We start from the raw sequence: 22,911 nt of genomic DNA, 5'->3' as shown, positions 1-22,911 counted from the left end.
CTACTTTGTTTATTGATTTTTGTTTTTTTTTTTCATCAAACTCTTAGGTAAATAAGGATGGGGGAAGGAAAATTTTAATTTGAAATGAATCAATTCCAAATGGAGATGGATCAAAGGTAGAACCAATATAAGTACCTCAAAACTACAAAGTACTGGAAGATAATACAGGAAAGTATTTTCATAACATCTGTGTAGGGAAAGATTTCTAGACAAGACAAAAAAGTTATAAACCACAAACAAAAAAATTAATAAATTGGGATAAAAATTAAGGACTTCTCATTAAAATACACTTTAAAGAAAACTTAAAAACAAGCACCACAATGGGAAAAGAATGTTGCAAGATATATATCTAACAAAGACCCTAGTAATCAGAAAACATCAAAATACTTTGTCAGTAAAACAAAAAAAAAATCCAAACACCCCAAAAGAAAAATGTGCAAAAGACATGCATGGGAATATTTAAAACGTGTAAATCTAAGTGACCCATAAACAGTTGAAATTGGACTCAACCTCATTACTAACCAGTGATACAATAATTTTGCTTGCAAAGAGATACTACTAGATGCTCACTCCATTGGTGAAAATTTTTAAATATGATTACAACAAATGTTGGTGAAGATGTAAAGAAATTGTAACTTTGATAACCTTCTGGTAGGAGTACAAACTGGTATTACCAGCTTGGCAGGCAGTTTAGTAAAATAGTGGAGTTGAAGATAAGTATTCTCTATGACCTTTAATCTCATTCCTAAGCATTTGCCTTAAAGAAACTCCTTCATGTGTACACTAGGATGAACACATATGTTTATACACTATATAAATTTGCTGAGCAGCATTCCTCATGTAGCCAAAAATGAAAACAACCCAAATGTCCATTAAGAGGTGAATGGATAAATACCATTTGGCAATAGAAATTAAATGACACCTAATGCAACATCATAGATAATTGTACAAACACAAATATTGAACTAAAGCAGAAACAAAAGAATACATGTATATATACATACATGTATATACACAAAAATATAATTTCATTAACAAAAAATTCAAAAATAGGAAAGCCTAAGCTCATTTTAATTCTAGCTGCTATAATGTTCTATTTCTTGACCTGAACAGTGATTTTCTGGGCATTTACTTAATAACTACTTGCTAAACTGTGCATATGTACTTTATGTTCTTTTCAGTACGCATATTTTATTTCACTGTAAAACTTTTAAATTACGTTGACTTCAGATGCTCCAATATATGTCTTCCTTGTTATTCCTTAAGTAATAATACCCATGTGGTTATGAGTCAACATTTTTAATATAAGAATTTTTAAATGTACTTTAAAAAATATTTTAACATACAGAATAGTATAAAGGGTACAAGATTAAATACTGTTAATTTTTTATCATATTTACTTCAGATTAATCTGTTTAAAAAATAAAATCATATGGACTTCCCTGGCACTCCAGTGGTTACGACTGCGCTTCCAATGCACGGGGCGGGGGTTCGATCCCTCGTTGGGGGACTAAGATCCTACATGCCCTGGGGCACGGCCAAAAAATAAATAAATAAATACATTTGCATTTCTTTAAAAAATAAATAAATAAATAAAATTATAAATGTAGCTAAAGCTACTGCTTTATCCATTTCTCTTCCCTCCCTCCCCTAAGATAATCATTTTTCTGAAACTAGGGATTATCATTATAGCAGGTAATTTTAAAAATTCATATATATAGTTTTAACTATAAATAATATAGGATACTGTTTTTTTAAATTTATATAAGCTATCACATTATAGCTACATTTTTGCATCTAACTTTACTTTGCTTCCAAATTATACTTTTAATATTTATGTATGTTAATGAATGTTCTAATTTCTTTTTTCCATTTGATTTGATGCAGAATATTCTATTGCACCAATAAAACAGTCTATTAATCCATTCCCTTATTGAGCAATAATTAGTTTTATTCTACTTGTTTGCTATGACAATGCAGCATCAAAATTTTTACGTCTCTTGCATACATGTTAGAATACCTCAAAAATTAAAAAAAAATAAATAGCACTAAAATAAAATTTAAATCACTCATAATCTCACTACAGGTAATTGTTTTAAATATATCTATATAGCTTATTTTTTCAGATGTAATGAAACTGGGAAATTATATAACACATATACATACACATATGGTGATTTTATATCCTGCTTTTTACTTATTATGAATAATCCAAATACCATAAAATAGCCTTCAGAAACATGTTCACTAGTGGCTAAATAGTGCTCTTTTACACAAATGGACCATAATTTATAAAACTGTTTCTCATCATTAGACATGTAACTGTTTCCAGTTATTCTATTCTCTCTCCTGTTTCCTAGGCCAATCTAGCTTTCTTCTAGTCCTCACATATAACTGCTTCTTTCACGCATCATAGCCTTTATACATATGGTTCACTCTTCTTTCCTACACTTTTCATGTCTGGTTTTTTCTCATCTTTGAGATCTCAATGTCAATATCCCCTGGCAAAAGGGACATTCTCTAATAGCTCTTTTGAAATTATTCTCTTTTTCATGTGCTTTTTTTCTTCCCCCAAATAATATTTAATCAGACCATGTAACTATTTCTTTATATATCTTTATTTTTGTGTTTCTCCAAGAGGGCAAGGACATAATTGTTCTTGATCACTTTCAGTGTTGAACAGGTTGTGCACTATACAATTATAGGAGGAACATTCATATCGTAGCTGTTATAAATTTGTATATTTATTACAACAGTGATCAAGCACAAGGCTATACAGTATCTTGAGGAAGATGCCCCTTTAAATTTCATTCAATGTTAGCTCTGTGATACTCAGTAAATAGCTATTCAATGAATAAATGAACTCATAACTTATTGGTTATCCCTAGTACCAATGTTTTTCGTGTCTCCTTTCTCTCTACAGTTTCCCAGAATTCCCTATTGCTCTGATGTTCACCACACAAGATGTTCACCACAAAATCTTTGTGGCAATTAGCTCAAGGTCAGTAATTTGATATAAGAAAAGATTGAATGCAACACCATATACTTTTGATACTTAAAAAATATGAGGCATAAACCACCACAAACATTTAATTAACTCAGTAAAAAGAACTTAAGTAGGTGATCAACATGTAAAGAGAACTTAAGAATTCTGTTTAGCTTGTACAAGACTAAGAATATAGTGTGTTTTTTTGAGGACATTATTTTCACACTGATTATCTAAAAATTAAATGTTATTATCTATAAAGAAAAATATCAAAGATTGGTCAATATTGAAATTACAAATTCTCCCAATTCTGAAAATACTATGCACTGACACTTTTGTAAGCCACAAGAATCTACTCCACTTTCATTAAAGCAAACACCATACACTATGCTTGTAAACCAAGAACAGTGGAAGTATATTTGGCACACTAAGAATAAGATTCTTTCTACATATGACAGTATGAAGAATAAACTTTGGCAGCTATATTTCATCTATGAAACAAGAACTTTCTGACAGCTTTCCTCTCTATTGCAGATAAGTAGAGGAGTTAAATGAATTAATGTCAGGTGGATTAGTCAGATTCTGTTCAAATTGACAGAAGATCATGTCTGTACAGCTACTTTAAACTCTCAACACCAGTATAAAGAACAGGAGAATGTCCTGTATTTAAAATTGAGTGAATGTTTTAATATCAAATGTATTTCTTTGAGAAAGTCAGCATTACCTCTAATTTGGGGGAAAAAATGGTACAGCTCAGTCAATTACAGCACTAGGTTTATCTGATAAAATCAGGTCAGAGTTTACATACTTATGCATTTGAGTTTTTACCTTATAGACTCATAATGGATTTGGATCAAATGCAACAAAATAGCAGTTTCAGTGATAAAAATGTAGTTTCAGTCATAAAAATGTAGTTTTTAAGAGTGACAAAGACGCTTTAAGATCAAATAAAGCAATTGCTTTATTTTACAGATAAGGGATGAGGCGAGGAGTAGAGAAGTGTTATCTGAAGAAATATGGCTAGTTAATTTTAGAGTCAGAAGAGTAAAAAGTTTGATTATATACTAGTGAAGAAATTTTATTTATTTTAGAGCCTCTACAACAGCCAATGGGCCCCAAAGGGCAAAGAATACCATACGTACAATTATGGAGTAATTTCATTATTTTTGAAATAGTTACTTTTAACAATTTGTGTGATGGTATTAAAACCTGAAGAAGAAAAATAAAGATAGGAAAGGGGATTGAAGAGAGCAAAAATAGTTTAAAATATTCCTTATCAACTTGACATATCACACTGTAATAGTAACTTTTTCCATAGAGAAAGTCCCTTACATATGAAAAGAAATAACTATGGAAGAGAGACTCCAAGATGGCCCCAATGATCCTCACCTCCTAGTATTTACACTTTTGTGTAATCCCTTCCCTTTGAGAGTGGATAGGACATGTGACTTGATTCTAATGAATATAACTAAGGGGGACAGGATGTCACTTCTGTGATTACGTTACACAAGACTATAACTTCCATCATTCTAACAGTCTGTCTCCCTTGTTGGCATTAATGAAAAAACCTACCATTTGGTGAGCTGCCCTATGGAGACGCCCACTTGTTAAGGGTGGCCTCTTTTAGCTTATCAGTTATACTTCCTTGAAAATTATTTTAGTGGTTACCATAGAGCTTACAGTATACTTTTTAAACATCTTTATTGGAGTATAATTGCTTTACAATGGTGTGTTAGTTTCTGCTTTATAACAAAGTGAATCAGCTATACATATACATATATCTCCATATCTCTTCCCTCTTGCGTCTCCCTCCCACCCTCCCTATCCCACCCCTCTAGGTGGTCACAAAGCACCGAGCTGATCTCCCTGTGATACGTGGCTGCTTCCACTATCTATTTTACAGTGCACAGTGTATATATGTCCATGACACTTTCTCACTTCTATCCAGCTTACCCTTTCCCCTCCCTGTGTCTTCAAGTCCGTTCTCTACATCTGTGTCTTTATTCCCATCCAGGCCCTATGTTCATCAGAACCCTTTTTTTTTTTAGATTCCATATATATGTGTTAGCATAAGGTATTTGTTTTTCTCTTTCTGACTTACTTCACTTTGTATGACAGACTCTAGGTCCATCCACCTCACTACAAATGACTCAATTTTGTTTCTTTTTATGGCTGAGTAACATTCCATTGTATATATGTGCCACATCTTCTTTATCCACTTATCTGTCAATGGACACTTAGGTTGCTTCCATGTCCTACCTATTGTAAATAGAGCTGCAATGAACATTGTGGTACATGACTCTTTTTGAATTATGGTTTTCTCAGGGTATATGCCCAGTAGTGGGATTTCTGGGTCATGGAACAGGATAGAAAGCCCAGAGATAAACCCACACACATACAGTCACCTTATTTTTGAAAAAGGAGGCAAGAATATACAATGGAGAAAAGACAGCTTCTTCAATAAGTGGTGCTGGGAAAACTGGACAGCTACAGTATGCATTTTTAACTAATGAAAGTCCACTTTCAAATAATGCTATTCTTCCCCACATGTAGTGCAAGTACTTAATACAGAGTGTTCCAGTTCCTCCCTCCTATCCCTTGCACTAATTACCCAATACATTGTTACTATTATTACTTTAAGTAAAGAATTATCTTTCAGATTAATCAAGAATTAAAAACCCAAAAGATTTTATCTTATCTCCATTTATTTCTTCTGATGCTTGTTTTGAGATCCAAGTTTGTAATATATCATTTTCCTTCTCCCTCAGAACCTTCTGTTTACAACACTTGCTGGTCAGGTCTGCTAGATACGAAGTCCCTCAATTTTTGTTTGAGAACATCTTAATCCTCCTTCACTTTTTCTTTTTTTTTGCGCGGTACATGGGCCTCTCACTCTTGTGGCCTCCCCGTTGCGGGGCACAGGCTCTGGATGCACAGGCTCAGCAGCCATGGCTCACGGCCCAGCTGCTCCGCAGCATGTGGGATCTTCCTGGACCGGGGCACGAACCCGTGTCCCCTGCATTGGCAGGCGGACTCTCAACCACTGTGCCACCAGGGAAGCCCCCTCCTTCACTTTTGAAGGATTATTTCAGTGGATATAGAATTCTAGATAGGTTGTATTTTTTCTTTCATCACTTTAAATATTTCACTCCACTCTCCTCTCACTTGCATGGCTTCTGAATTACTTCTCGTCCCTCTATGAGTAAGGTATTATTTTCCTCTGACTTCTTTCAAGATCTTCTCTTATGTCTGGTTTTCTGCAGTCTGAATATGATACGTCTAGGTATAATTTTGTTTTGTTGGTATGCATTCTTTTTGCTGTACTCTGAACTTCCTGGATCAGTGGTTTTATGTCGGCCATTAATTTTGAAAATTCTCAGACAATATTACTTCAAATATTTCTTCTGCTCTTTTCCCTCTTCTCCACATAGTATACAATTATGCATATGTTACACCTTTTGAAATGTTCCCACAGTTCTGGCATGTGTATTTTCTTTTCTTTTTTTATTCTTTTCCTCTTCACATTTCATTTTGGGAAGTTTCTTAGACCCATCATTAAGCACACTGATTCTTTCCTCAGCTGTATCATGTCTTCTAATGAATTCATCATTGGCATGATTCATTATATTTATTTATATATATATATATATAACATATATATATTCATGTTTTATATATATATATATATATATATATATATATATAATTACTACCATTTTCCTTCAGATCCTTTCTGAGAATTTCCATTTATCTATTTACATTATCTGTTCTTGCATTTTGTATGTTTTTTTCCATTAGATCCCTTCATGTAATCATAGATTTTAAAATTTCCTGTCTGTTAATTTCAACATCTGTGTCATATCTGAGTCGGACTTCTGATGCTTGTTTTATGTCTTCTAACTTTGTTCTTTCTGGCCTTTTAGGGTGCCCTGTGTTTTTTTGTTGAAAGCTAGGCATGTTATTGGGCAATAGGAACTGAGGTAAACAGACCTCTAACGTAAAGATTTACATTCGTCTGGCTAATAATTGGGCTTTGTTTAATTTTTTATATAGCTGTAGGTGCCAGAAGTTTCCATTTCCCTAACATTTTTGTTTTTGTCTCCTGTTTTTGGGATTGCCTACGTACTCTTCCTCAGAAACTGTGTCTCAGCTCAATCAAATATAATCTCTTATTATTATTCTGGAGCCCTATTGGGGTGATTATGGTAAAGTGTTGGGGAGAGGGCAATTCTGCAATCTTCCATTTTGATCTCAGTCTTTTCATGGGTGTGTATGTCTGGTCACTGACCTTCACAAATGTTTCTTTTTGTGTAGCTTCCCCTCAGGTGAGACAGGAAGCTTTTGAGGGCTGGAATGAGGTAAATGCTCTTCACTCACAGCTCTGGGACATGTCTCTGCTAAAATTTTTTCCTTGGAGACTGGACCTCTATTATGGAGAAGGTTAGGATTGTTTTTCACAAAGATTACACTTCCTTCTTCTCCCACTGCCAGAGCAACAAGGGATATTTCTCAGATCTTCATCATGAAAATATGGTAGGCTTCCTGGAAGTAAAGTCCATGTAAGTTTGAGAACCCCTCTAAAACCAGAAGTTTCTCACTTTCATGCTGGTCCACACTAAACCTCTAGCAATTCAACAAAATCACCACTTAAATGTTCCTAACAGTTTATACCTTCTGTTCCAGGTAAAGCAGATCTTGGGTATGCCTCTCTGGATTCACCTGTCAGTACAAGTTTCTGAGTGGCAGTTTACTGAATGAACTCAGTTCTCTAAAAAGTCCAAAAAAAGTTGTTGGTTTTCAATTTGCATAGCTTTTTTCGTGTTGTAAATATAGGAGAGACAATTTCCAACCTTTTAGCATGTTGGAGAGGAATAGGAAGTCAATGTGTATTGTTTTAAGTCACTAAGTTTGCAGTAATTTGTTTTACAGCAGCAGATAACTAATACAGTGACATGCAAAAACTAAAAATAGACATATAAACCATAGTTTTCCAAGCACCCAATCACTGTGAAAGGCTAAATAATCTTTTAGACCTGACAAAAGATTACATGGTACCATAATAGGACTCTATGAAATTTCATTTCCAGTGACAAGTAAAAAAGTCCACACATAACATCTTTCAGTGCTGGCCTGTAATTTGAAAAATATTCAAATTTAGATTCAGCTTGTAAAGCTGGCATTGGGACACAGTCCCTCATATGTTGGTAATGTAAAAACAAGATAACAGAACTGGAGATTTATCACATACTTTCTACTAGCTAAATCCAAAGCCCTTTTCTCAGTTTTCATCCCCTTTATAGTATCTCACATTTAACTCCCTTATTGAAATGTTCAACTCCCCTGGCTTATGTGCCATTTGTGTCCTTATTCTTCTCCAGTCATTCTAAATTCTCACTTCAACTTCATTTCACCTAGCTTCTATTGCTGTAAATAGACTACCTCTACTACTTAGTGAACCTTCAAAGTTAATGTAAAATATTCTCGCTTTTAAAACCAAAAATCAAGATGGTCCTACTGTACAGCAGGGAACTCTACTCAACATCTTGTAATAACCTATAATGGAAGAGAATGCAAAAAAAGAATATATATATTTATATAATACTTGAATCACTTTGCTGTACATCTGAAACTAACATAATATTGTATATCAACTGTATTTCAATAAAAATTTTTAAAAACTCCACTATAATATCAAGTAACAAGAAAGAAAGAAGAAAGGAAAGAAAGAAGAAAAAGAAAGAAAAGAAAAGAAAAGAAAGAAAGAAGGAAGGGAGGAAGGGAGGAAGGAAGGAAGGAAAGAAAGAAAGAAAGAAAGAAAGAAAGAAAGAAAGAAAGAAAGAAAGAAAGAAAAACACAAAAATCTAGTTAACATCTACATACTCCCTTCCTTTTGGTTTACTTCTCAAAAGGTAATTGAATTTGTTTTTTCTCTTAGGATTAAGACTTTAGAAATGTTTCTAGAATGCATTACCTATTCAGTATATTATCAATAGAGTTGCACATTCTTCCAAGAGGGCTTAATGAAGCACTAAACTGCAAAATAAGCATTAACCTTCGAAATACCTCTAAGAAGTACATAAACTAACTTAGAATAAGATTCCTTCCAAGGTTTAGATCCACTAAAAAGGCAAACCAGGCCGTTCATTATTAAAAGCAATACTTATACATTATCACACAAGTTAAATCACTACACAAATCCAGGACTTCTAACAGCATTTATGGTTATGACTAATTTGACTCTCATTTCAACAAGGAATCATTTTTCACTATTAATCTGCCCCCAAATTACCCATCCACATACTTTCTTGAATTCTTTACACTAGACTTGGGGTATACACAGGATTTTTAATCTGATACTCCTTTCTTAACCTCACCTTAGCTATTTTCTTTATCTCCCTTATAATCAGTATTTCTTTTTGTTAGGCTCTACCTCCTGTGGTAATGATTTGACATCATTCAGTTTGGTTTCATTTGACAGAAATTCTTTAGCTATAAATGTTGGAAAGAAATATATTCTAATTTGGATAATTTTTTCCAGTAGGTATTCCCCTATTCCTCAAAAAATAGTACCTCAGTGAGAATTCTGGCTACAGCGAAGTAATGAGAATAGCAATTTCATTTTCTAAAGGCACTATAAACCTAGTGAAATATGATCCCCCCACAAAAAAAAGAAAGAAAGAAAAAAAAAAGAATGTAAGAAAACCAGTGTTCCTGGAATCCAACCACAGGGATACAATAATCTAAGAAGCATTTATGTTTGAAAAACTGCTGAAATTCAGGTAAGAACAGTAAAAATTTGTGACACTCTGTTTGGGGGAAGCTCTCATACACTCACTCCTCCCCAAGCTCTGTCAGTGTGACTTTTAGCTCTACTCTACTAGGTGAAGCTGTGGTACTGATTCGACTAAGTATTTTCCTGGATGAAGCTCTGCACATGCACAGTTGTGTCAGATAGGTCCCAAGCTATTCTCACACTCCTGGTTTCCCATAAAGCTGTAAACATTCACATAGGGATTTGAAATGACTGAGCATAAAGTAAAACCCAGAACAGATCCAAAAACAGCCTGAACTATTAACGTGTTATACCAACACACAAATCCATTGTCAGATGATGGAAACCTCACTGGCTGAAAGGTAGAAATGGCAGAAATCCACAGGAATATGAAGAGCACCAAAAATGGTAAATACGTGGGTTAATTTAGAAGACTCTATAAGTAGTTTTTTCATTTCTTCTCTTAACTTCAAGAAGAAACATAAGATTGTACAAAGCAACAATTATAATACTATAATGCCAAATTTTAACAGACCTTGATGTAACATATATGACAATAACAGCATAAAAAATGTGAAAGAAGCAGAATTATATTGGAGAAAGGTTCTCTATTTTACTGGAATTAAGTTAGTATCAATCTAAGGTAAATCGTATAAATTAAGATGCATATTATATTCCACAGAACAACCACTAAAAAAATATTAATATAATAAGTAATTAAAAAGTGTTTATAATACAAAAGAGAGCAGTCAAGAAGGAACACAATAATAAAAAAGAAAGAAGACATAGAGAAATAGCATAATGGCAAAGGTAAATCTAGAGATATCAATAATAACATTAATGTGAGTGGTCTAAACATTCCAAAGACAAAGCAGAGACATTCAGACTGGATTACAAATGCAATACCCAATTACAAGCTGCCTACAAGAGAAAAGACTTTAGATTCAAGATACAAATGAGTTGACATCAAAAGGAAGAAAAAATATGTACTATGCAGATAGTAACAATAAGAACTACAGACTGGCTAGAGTAATGTAAGGCAAAAATAGAATTTACAGCAAAAAATAGTTAGAGACAAAAAAGAGAATTTCATAATAGTAATAACATGACTCAATATATCAGGAAAGTATAACAACTATAAATGTTTATTCACCTAATAACATCAACTTGAACACAGCAGAAACTGATAAAACAATTCAACAATTTTAATTTGAGATCTCAATATCCCACTCTCAATAATTAATAAAACACCTAGAGAGAACACTGCAAGTATAAGAAAACTGAAACAAGACTATCACCTAACCTTGTTCTCCCTGCAGAATGCACTTTATTTTTAAGTGCACATGGATTATTCTTTAGGAAGGAACATATGTTAAGCTATAAAACAAGTCTCAGGGGCTTCCCTGGTGGCGCAGTGGTTGAGAGTCCGCCTGCCGATGCAGGGGACACGGGTTCGTGCCCCGATCCCAGAAGATCCCACATGCCGCGGAGCGGCTGGGCCCGCGAGCCATGGCCGCGGAGCCTGTGTGTCCGGAGCCTGTGCTCCGCAACGGGAGAGGCCACAGCAGTGAGAGGCCCGCGTACAGCAAAAAAAAAAAACAAAAAAAAACAAGTCTCAGTTAACTTAAAAGGACTGGCATAATACAAAGTACGTTCTTCAACCACAACAGAATTAAATTAAAAAAAAACAGAAAGAAATCTGGAAAATCACTAAATATTTGAAAATTAAGCAACACACTTCCAAATAACTCATGTGTCAAGGAAGAAATCACAAAGAAAATTAGAAAATATTTTGGACTGAAAAAATAAAAGTACAATATATAAACAAACACAATAAATAATAAATAATAAATGAAAACACAATATATCAAAATTTATTGACTGCAGCTAAAGCAGTGTTTAGTGGAAAATTTCCAGTTTTTCATACCCATATTAGAAAAGGAAGATCTTAAATCAATAACCTGAGTTTCCACCTAAAAAGTTAAATAAGATGAGCAAATAAACCCAAAATAAATAGAAAAAGAAATATTAAAGATTAGGTCAGAAAGAAATAATTAAAAAAATAAAAGTAATAAAGACTATCAATAAAACCAAAAGTTGTCTCTTTGAAAAGATCAACAAAATTGGCAAGCCTTTAGCTAGACTGAAAAAAAAGAGAGAAGACATAAATTACCAAAATTAGGAGTGAATGAAAAGAACAGACCTAAAAGAAATAAATTGAATTAGGAATTATATAATTTTCCATAAATATATTGGCACAAAAAAGACACAGCAATTAATGGACCAGAATGGAGAACCCAGAAATAAACCCACGTACCTATGGTCAATTAATCTACAACAAAGGAAGCAGGAATATACAATGGAGAAAAGACTGTCTCTTCAAGAAGTGATGCTGGGAAAACTAGACAGCCATAGTTAAGACAATGAGATTAGAAAATTCCCTTACACCATATACAAAAATAAACTCAAAATGGGTTAAAGACCTAAATGTAAGACATGAAACCATAAAATTCCTAGAAAAGAACATAGGAGGAACAATCTTTGACATAAATTGCAGCAATATTTTCTTGGATCAGTCTCCCAAAAGAAATAAAAGCAAAAATAAACAAATGGTGCTTCCCTGGTGGTGCAGTGGTTGAGAGTCCGCCAGCCGATGCAGGGGACACGGGTTAGTGCCCCGGTCCGGGAAGTTCCCACATAACACGGAGCGGCTAGGCCCGTGAGCCATGGCCGCTGAGCCTTCGCATCCGGAGCCTGTGCTCTGCAACAGGAGAGGCCACAACAGTGAGAGGCCCACGTACCACAAAAATAAATAAATAAATAAAATAAAATAATAAAATAAACAAATGGGACCTAATTAAACTTAAAAGCTTTTGCACAGCAAAAGAAATCATTGACAAAACAAAAATACAACCTACAGAACTGGAGAAGATATTTACAAATGATGTGACTGACAGGGGGTTAATATCCAAAATATACAAACAGCTCACACAACTCAATATAAAAAAAATCCAATAAAAAAAATGGGCAGAAGACTTTAATAGATATTTCTCCAAAGAAGTCATACCAATGGCTAAGAGACACACGAAAAGATGCTCAACATCCCTAATTATTAAAGAAATGCAAATCAAAACCACAATGAGGTATCACCTCATACCTGTCAGAATGACTATCATCAAAAAAATCTACGAATAACAAATGCTGAAGAGGATGTGGAGAAAAGGGAACCCTCATACACTGTTGGTGGGAATGTAAATTGGTACAGCCATTATGGAAAACAGTATTGAGGTTCCTCACAAAACTAAAAGTAGGACTACCATAAGATCCAGCAACTTCATTCCTGGGTATATAGCCAGAAAAAACCAGAAACACTAATTTAAAAAGATACGTGCAGCCCAGTGTTCATAGAAGTACTATTTACAATAGCCAAGACATGGAAGCAACCCAAGTGCCATCAACAGATGACTGAATTAAGAAGATGTGGGGTGTGTGTGTGGCATATATATAATGGAATACTACTCAGCCATAAAGAGAAATGAAATACTGTCATTTGCAGCAATATGGATGGACCTAGAGAATATTATGCATAGTGAAATAAGTCAAACAGACTAAGACAAATACTATATATCACTTACATGTGGAATCTCAAAAATAGTACAAATGAATGTATATACAAAACAGAAACAGACTCACGGACATAGAAAACAAACTCGTGGTCACGAGTTTCAAGGGAAAGGGGTGGGACAAAGTAGGGGTATAGGATTAACAGATACAAACTGCTATTTATAAAATAGATAAACAAAAAGGATATACTGTATAGCACAAGGAATTATAGCCATTATCTTGTAAAAATCTATAATGGAGTATAATCTGTAAAAATACTGAATTACTATGCTATACATCTGCTGTACACCTGAAAGTAACACAACTATATGTCAATAAAAAATTCCATAAGTTAAAGCCCAGACCCATATGGCTTTACTGGTGAATTCTATCAAATACTTAAAGGAAAAATAATATCAATTCTTCACAAACTCTCCCAAAGAACAGAGAAGGAGAAAACACTTTACAATTCATTCTAATAGTCCAGTATTACCTTAGTGCCAAAGCCTAACAAAGAGTTCACAAGAAGACTACAAACATTCCTCATGAACATAGATACAAATATTCTCAACAAAATATCAACAAATAAAATCCAACAACATATAAAATTTATTATATACTATAACCACGAGGGCATTTTCCCAAAAGAACAAGGTTGGTTAACAACTGAAAATCAACTAATGTAGCACGCTAAGTTAATAAAGGATAAAAACTGTATGATGGTATCAAAAGATGCAGAAAAGGCATTTGACAACATCCAATGCCCATTCACAAATAAAAACTCTCAAAAAGTCAAGGAATAACAGGAAATATTCTCAATCTAATAAAAGACTTCTTTTTAAAAGAAAAAAATACCCACAACTAACCTCATATTTAATTATGGAAGACTGAGTTCTTTCTCCCATAAGATCAGGAAAAAAGCAAAGTTATACTCCTATAACTGCAATTTAACATTTTACTGAAAGTTCTAGCTAGTGCGGGACAGTAACAAAATCAGGAAGGAATAAGTAAAATTGTCTTTATTCATAGATGATGATCATCTATATAGAAAAGTCCAAGAAATTTATAAAACACTACTAGAACTAATAAAATAATTTAGCAGATTGCAGGGTATAAGAACAATATATGAAATTTCATTGTATTTCTATGTTCCAGCAAAAACAAACAAAGAAAAAAAAAAGAAATTGAAAGATTGGCCAAGATGGTGGGGTAGAAATACCCTAAGCTCACCTCCTCTCACAGGCACATCAAAATCCCAACTATTTGCAGAATGACCATTGATGAAAAACAATGAAACTTACAAGAAAATATGTACAACTAAAGATATAATGAAGAAACCACAAGACAGCCTGGAGGGGCAAAGTCAGGTCCCATACACTCAGGTGGGCAACCCACAAATGGGGGAATAATTACAACTGCAGAGGTTCACCCAAATGAGTGAGAGGTCTGAGCCTTACATCAGGCTCTCCAGGCTGTGGGTCCTGCACTGGGAAGATGAGCCCCCAAGGCATTCAGTTTGAAGGCCAGAGGGACTTATTTTCGGGGGTTCCAGAGGGCTGAGGGTAATAGAGACTTCACTCTTTTTTTTTTTCTTTTTGCGATATGCGGGCCTCTCACTGTTGTGGCCTCTCCCGTTGCGGAGCACAGGCTCCGGACGCGCAGGCCCAGCGGCCATGGCTCACGGGCCCAGCCGCTCCGCGGCATATGGGATCCTCCCAGACTGGGGCACGAACCCGTATCCCCTGCATCGGCAGGCGGACTCTCAACCACTGCGCCACCAGGGAGGCCCGAGACTTCACTCTTAAAGGGTGCACACAAACTCTCACATACTCCAGAACCCAGGGCAGAAGCGGCAATTTGAAAAAAGCCTGGATCAGACCTACCTGCTAACCTTGGAAAGCTTCCCAGAGAGGGAGGAGGCAACTGGAGGCCACCCTGGGGACACAGACACTGGCAGCAGCCAGTTTGGGGAGCTCCTTCTACCACGTGGACACTGGTGCTGGCAAGCACAATTTTGGAATCCTCCCTCTAGCTTCTTAGCCCCAGAACCCAGCCCCATCCTGTCCAGTGGTCTGTAGGTGTGAGTGCTCAGACTCCCTGAGGCCCCAGCCACCTCTTGATGTAGCCCTGCCCACTAGAGGGCCAAGGCCCTGGCCTCACATACCAGTACACAGGCATTAGAACCGAGGACCCCAGGGCTCTCCAGCTAGAGACCCTCGGACCCACCTCCAACAACTAGCAGCCCAGACTCTGACTGGGACTGGCTGGGCCCTGGCCATGCCCACCAGCAAGCCAACTCACCCACCAGCAGGCAGACACCAGCCACAAGAAAACCACAGTCCTGCAGCCTGCAGAACCAGCCCACCCACTAGCACACCAGATCCTGCCCCAGGACAAGTTGGGCCACAGCCCTGTCTACTAGAAGGCCAATACAACTTTCAAGACACCTCAGGACTTATAGCCAACTATGTCAGGAACCAGCCCCACCCACCAGCAATCCAGTACCAGCTCTGGGAACCCTGGTCCCTACAAACAAAGCCCAGGACCCAGTTCTGCTGCCAGTAGGCCAGCACTAGCCCCAGTACCAGGCTTAACTCACCAGTGGGCAGGAAATAGCATCAGAATCTCCTGGACCCAGACTCCACCCACCAGTATCTTAGCATTAGACCCACAGCCCCCCAGGGTTCTTCACCCAGCTGACTCTTGACCTGGTCCTACCAACCAGCAGCTGGCAGCTTCCACACAAGGCAAGACCTGGCAACCAACCAGACTGGGGACCAACAAGTCTAAAAAATCCCTCCCTCCACCACACAGTCAGCCTGCCACAGCAGAAAGACCCAAGCAGCCTTCACTGGAGCAACCCCTAGAGCATATAGCTCTGGTGATGAGGGGAATGTGTGCTACAATGCATAGGCCACAAAAGGCCACTTCTCCAAGGTCAGGAAACCTAACAAACCCACCAGATACATAAAAATAAAAACAGCAAGTTAGGCAAAATGAGTCGACGGAGAAACATGTTCTAAACGAAGGAACAAGAAAAAAACCCAGAAAAAGAAGTAAGTGAAGTGGAGATAGGCAATCTACCCATGAGAGTTCAAGGCAGTGATCGTAAAGACATTTAAAGAAATCAGGAGAAGAATGGATGCACAGAGTGAGAAGATAGACGTTTTTAACAAAGAGTTAGAAAATAAAAAGAATAACCAAACAGAGGTGAAGAATACACTAAGTGAAATGAAAAATACATTAGAAGGACTCAACGGTAGATTAAATGATACAGAGGAACGGATCAGTGAGCTGGAAGAAAGAGTAGTGGAAATCATTGATGTTGAATGCAAAAAAAGAAAAAAAGAATGAAAAGATATGAGAACAGTTTAAGAGACTTCTGAAGCAACATAGACCACACTAATGTTAGCATTATAGGGATCCCAGAGGGAGAAGAGACAGAGAATGGGGCTGAGAACATAACTGACGACATAATAGCTGAAAATTTCCCTAATCTAGGAAAGGAAACAGACGTCCAAGTCCAGGAAGTGCAAGAGTTCCATATAGGATTAACCCAAAGAGGAACACACCAAGACACATTGTAATTAAAACAGCAAAAATTAAAGATAAAGAGAGATTATTAAAAGCAGCAAGGGAAAAGCAACATGTACATACAAGGAAACTCCTGTAAGGCTATCAGCTGACTTTTCAGCAGAAACTCTGCAGGCCAGAAGGGAGTGACAATGATATATTTAAAGTGATTAAAGGGAAAAGCCTACAATCAATAATACTCTACCCTGCAAGGTTCTCATTCAGATTTGATGGACAGATCAAAACCTTCACAAACAAGAGCTAAAAGACTTCAGCACCACAAAACCACCTTTATGACAAATGTTAAAAGAAATTCTCAGGCCGGGAAAATGGCGGCTCCAGGAGAGAGCAGGGTTTCGGGTGGCGGCGGCAGCACGGAGGAGGCATTTATGACCTTCTACAGTGAGGTGAAACAAATAGAGAAGAGAGATTCAGTTCTAACGTCCAAAAATCAGATCGAAAGATTGACTCGTCCTGGTTCCTCCTACTTCAATTTGAACCCATTTGAGGTTCTTCAGATAGATCCTGAAGTGACAGATGAAGAAATAAAAAAGAGGTTTCGGCAGTTATCCATATTGGTGCATCCTGACAAAAATCAAGATGATGCTGACAGAGCACAAAAGGCTTTTGAAGCTGTGGACAAAGCTTACAAGTTGCTACTGGATCAGGAACAAAAGAAGAGGGCCCTGGATGTAATTCAGGCAGGAAAAGAATACATGGAACACACCGTGAAAGAGTGAAAAAAGCAATTAAAGAAGGAAGGAAAGCCTACAAATGTGGAGGAGGATGATCCTGAGCTGTTCAAACAAGCAGTATACAAACAGACCATGAAACTCTTTGCTGAGCTGGAAATTAAAAGAAAAGAGAGAGAAGCCAAAGAGATGCATGAAAGGAAGCGACAAAGGGAAGAAGAGATTGAAGCTCAAGAAAAAGCCAAACGAGAAAGGGAGTGGCAGAAAAATTTTGAGGAAAGTCGAGATGGTCGTGTGGACAGCTGGCGAAACTTCCAAGCAAATACAAAAGGAAAGAAAGAGAAGAAGAACAGGACCTTCCTGAGACCACCAAAAGTAAAAATGGAGCAGCGTGAGTGACTCCCTGGGGTCACAGCCACAGAACCTTCCCTCACCTGTCTCCCCTCCTGCTTTGAAGGACTCATTCTTACCTCCCATTTTCACCCCAACATAGGGTAGTATTTGCTTTTTAGTCCATTTTGTTTTCAATACAATTTAATATCAATCAGAGTAATTCTTTTGTACATTGAAATGAGGGGCTTGGTTTAAAAAGAAACCTACCCCTACCCCTAGACCAACCGGGATCTGGAAGGTGCCACCACTGGTGCTGCCTTCTCTTCCCACAGCCTGTAACTTAAATGTTTTGTACTTCACTGAATTGTGATGGTTAGAAACTTCGTGTATAGTTTGTGGAAATCATCCAATTAAACATATTGCTTAAAATGGTGTTGCCATGACTTCAGAGACAAGCCTGGGCCACCTTAGGAAGCCCCTTTCCTTCAGTTGCTTGCTTCTGAGTGTGGCATCCTTTGAAGCCCCAGATCAGGTGGGAAGGCATTGGACACACAGAGCAGTCACTCGATGCCCTGACGTCCCGTGGTGTTTGGCATGTGCTTTCCCGTCTGACTGGCCAATCCGTGTGGCATGAGGCTCCAAGCCACCCAAACCTATTCACTTTCCAAAGAGCTAGCCATCCTCCCTCCAGTACCACTGTGTCCTAGCCTGTCCGCATTTGTTAGTGGTAATATTCTGTATGTGTAATAAATTTTTATACCCGAAAAAAAAAAAAAAAAGAAATTCTCTAAGTGAAAAAGAAAAGAACACAACAAGAAACATGAAAATCACAACGGAGAAAACTCACTGGTAAATGCAAACATACAGTAAAGGTACAAAATCATCCATTCACAAAGCTAGTAAGAAGGTTAAAAGACAAAAGAAGTAAAATCATCTATATCCACAATAAGCTGTTAAGAGATACAGAAACCAATTAGATGGAAAATATGATATCAAAAATAGCAATCATGAAGGGAGGAGAGTAAAAATGCATGTTTCTTAAAATGTATTTGAAATTAAGAGCAGCTTAAAACAATCACATATATATACAGATTGCTATATATAAACCTCATGGTAACAACAAACCAAAAATCTATAATATATACACATACACAAAAGAAAAAGGAATCCAAGCATAATACTAAAGATAGTCATCAGATCCAAGGACAAAAGAAGAAAGGAACAGGGGCTTCCCTGGTGGCGCAGTGGTCGAGAGTCCGCCTGCCGATGCAGGGGACATGGGTTCATGCCCCAGTCCGGGAGGATCCCACATGCCATGGAGCAGCTGGGCCCGTGAGCCATGGCCACTGAGCCTGTGCGTCCGGAGCCTGTGCTCTGCAACGGGAGAGGCCACAACAGTGAGAGGCCCGCATACCGCAAAAAATAAATAGATAAATAAATAAATAAAAGGAACAAAAGAGACCTAAAAAAGAAAACCCAAAACAATTTAAAAAATGGCAATAAGAACATATGTATATCTATAATTACTTTAAATGTAATGGACTAAATGCTCCAATCAAAACATAAAGAGTGGGTGAATGGATATAAAAACAAGACCCATTCATACAATGCCTACAAGAGACTTCAGATGTAAAGAAACATACAGACTGAAAGTGAGGGGATGGAAAAATGTATTCCATAAAAATGGAAATCAAATAAAGCCAGGATAGCAATACTTATATCAGACAAAATAGACTTTATTTTTTTTGATGGAGACTTGATTTATTTTCAGTTTTTGGCTGTTATGAATAAGTCTGTTATGATTATTCTTATATATTTTCCTAAACCCCAATGCATTTATATTTTAAGTATAAAATATATACAGAACAGTTCAGGGATTATTACAGACATTCATGTATCACCACCCATATTTAATAAAAGTTAACATTTTGCCATATTCAGTTTTTTTCTAAAGAAAGTTTACAGATTTAGTTGAAACTCACTCTGTATCCCTCCCCACTTCTATTCTTCACCTCTCATACTTCAGAAGTAACCACTCCGAAGTTTGAATCCTTTCTGTGTTTTTATGTGTTTGATAATATGTATGTATGAATGGATTTCTTTTCATTAATATGCTAGATATTTGTTGAGCACTTTCCATCTGGAAAGTCATGTCTTACTTCCAAGAATTTTTTCTTGGATTATTTAACTGAGAAGTTGCTCTCTTCAGTTTTCTCCATTCTCTCTTTCTGGAATTCCTGTTATTCAGATGTTGGACCTCCTGGATTCATCCTCTTATAAAATAGATTTTAAAATAAAGACTGTTACAAGAGACAAAGAAGGACATTACAAAAAGATCAAGGGATCAACCCAAGAAGAAGATATAACAATTATAAATATATATATATATATATATATATATATATATATATATGTATCCAACAAAGGAACACCTAAGTACATAAAGCAAATATTAATAGACATAAAGGGAGAGATAAATATGAACACAGTAATAGCAGGCAACTTTAACACCCTACTTACATCAATGGACAGATCATCCAGAGAGAAAAATCAATAAGAAAACTGGCCTTAAATGACATATTAGAACAAATGGAGTTAAAAGATATGTAGAGAAAGAACATTGCACTTAAAAGCATCATAATACACATCCTTTTTAAGAGCACATGAAACATTCTCAAGGATAGATCACATGCTAGGCCACAGAATAAGCCTCAGTAAATTTAAGAAATTTGAAATCATATTAAGCATTTTTGCTGACCACAATGAGACTAGAAATCAACTACAAGGAAAAAATGCAAAAAACCACAAACATGTGGAGGCTAAACAATATGCTAGTAAACAACCAATGAATCACTGAGGAAATCAAAGTAGAAATCAAAAAATATCTGTAGACAAATGAAAACTAAAATACAATGATCCAAAATCTATGGGATTCAGCAAAAGCCATTCTAAGAAGGAAATTTATAGCAATACAAGGTTACCTCAGGAAACAAGAAAAATCTCAAACAACCTAAACTTACACCTAAAGGAGCTAGAAAAAGAACAAAAAATCCCCAAAGTTAGTAGAAGGAAAGCAATCATAAAGATCAGAGCAGAAAGAAATGAAATAGAGGCCAAAAAAAACCCCACACACAATAGAAAAGATCAATGAAACTAAGAGGTGGTTGTTTGAAATGATGAACAAAATTGATAAACCTTTAGCCAGTCCCATCAATATTAAAAAGAGAGGGCCACAATCAATAAAATCTGAAATGAAAAAAGAGAAGTGACAACTGACACCAAAGAAATACAAAGGATCTTAAGAGTACTAAGAACATCTATATGTCAAAAAAATAGACAACCTAGAAGAAATGGACAAATTCCGAGAAATGTGCAATCTCCTAAGACTGAATCAGGAAAAAATAGAAAATATGAACAGACCAATTACCAGTAATGAAACTGAACCAGTAACAAAAAACTCCTAACAAACAAAAATCTAGGACCAGATGGCTTCACAGGTGAATTCTACCAAGCATTTAGAGGACAGTTAACACCTGTCCTTCTCAAACTATTCCAAAAAATGGCAGAGGAAGGAACACTTCTGAGCTCCTTCAGTGAGATCAGCATTTCCCTGATACCAAAACCAAAGATATCACCAAAAAAAAGGAAATTACAGGCCAATATCACTGATGAACACTGATTCAAAAATCCACTACAAAGTATTAGCAAACCAAATCCAAAAACAGATCAAAAGGATCATACACCATGTCAAGTGGGATTTATGCCAGGGATGCAAACATTTTTTAATATCCACAAATAGATCAAGATCAATGTGATATACCACATTAAAAAATTGAAGAATAAAAGCCATATGATCACTTCAATAGATACAGAAAAACATTGACAAATTTCAGCATCAATTTTTGATAAAACTCTCCAGAAAATGGGCATAGAAGGAGCATACCTGAACATAATAAAGGCCATATGACAAGCCCACAGCTAACATCATACTTAATGGTGAAAACCTGAAAGCATTTCTTCTAACATCAGGAGAAAGACAAGGATGCCCACTCCTGCCACTTTAATTCAACATAGGATTGGAAACCCTGGCTACAGAAATTAGACAAGAGAAAGAAATAAATAGAATGCAAATTGGAAAGGAAGAAGTGGAAACAGTCATTGTTTGCAGATGACATGATACTATACATAGAAAATACTAAAGACACCAGCAAAAAACTTCTACAGCTCATCAATGAATTAAAGTTGTAGGTTACAAAATTAATAAACAGAAATCTATTGTATTTCTATACACTAACAATGAACTATCAGAAAAAGAAATTAAGAAAATGATCTCATTTACAATTGCATCAAAAAGAATTAAATGTCTAGGAATAAACATTCCTAAGGTGGTAAATGACCTGCATTCAGAAAACTATAAGAAACATGAAAGAAATTAAAGGTGACACAAACGGATGTAAAGCTACACTGTGTTCTTGAATTGGAAGAATTAATATCGTTAAAGTGACCAGACTTCCCAAGACTCAATGCATCCCTATCAAAATACCAAGGGCATTTTTCACAGAACTATAACAAATAATTTTAAAATTTGTATGGAACCACAAAAGACCCTGAAGAACCAAAACAATCGAGAAAGAAAAACAGCTGGAGGAATCATGCTCCCTGACTTCAGACTATACTACAAAGCTACAGTAATCAAGACAGTATAATACTGGCACAAAAACAGACACAGATCAATGGAACAGAATAGAGAGCCCAGAAATAAACCCATGCACTTATGGTCAATTAATCTACTACAAAGGAGGCAAGAATATACAATGGAGAAAAGACAGTCTCATCAATAAGTAGTGCTGGTAAACCTGAACAGTTCCATGTAAAGGAATGAAATTAGAACATTCTCTAATAACTTATACCAAAATAAACTAAAAATGAATTAAAGACCTAAATGTAAGACC

At 36.1% G+C, this 22,911-nt stretch overlaps 1 protein-coding gene across 1 annotated transcript; it reads left to right on the top strand.

Annotated features, from left to right (window-relative positions):
* The first annotated feature begins 17,258 nt into the window (after nt 1-17,258).
* Nucleotides 17,259-18,388, top strand: LOC309803292 (dnaJ homolog subfamily C member 8-like). Its single transcript, XM_082619303.1, has one exon. It carries the CDS (start codon nt 17,264-17,266, stop codon nt 17,672-17,674), a length of 411 nt encoding a protein of 136 aa, XP_082475429.1. The 5' UTR covers nt 17,259-17,263; the 3' UTR covers nt 17,675-18,388.
* Nucleotides 18,389-22,911: the final 4,523 nt, after the last annotated feature.

Source organism: Mesoplodon mirus (genome assembly GCF_964341445.2).
Source record: "Mesoplodon mirus genome assembly, chromosome: 4".
Classification (NCBI taxonomy): Eukaryota; Metazoa; Chordata; class Mammalia; order Artiodactyla; family Ziphiidae; genus Mesoplodon; species Mesoplodon mirus.
The sequence above is the reverse complement of the archived record's forward strand: the minus strand, read 5'-3'. Positions and strand labels throughout refer to the sequence as shown.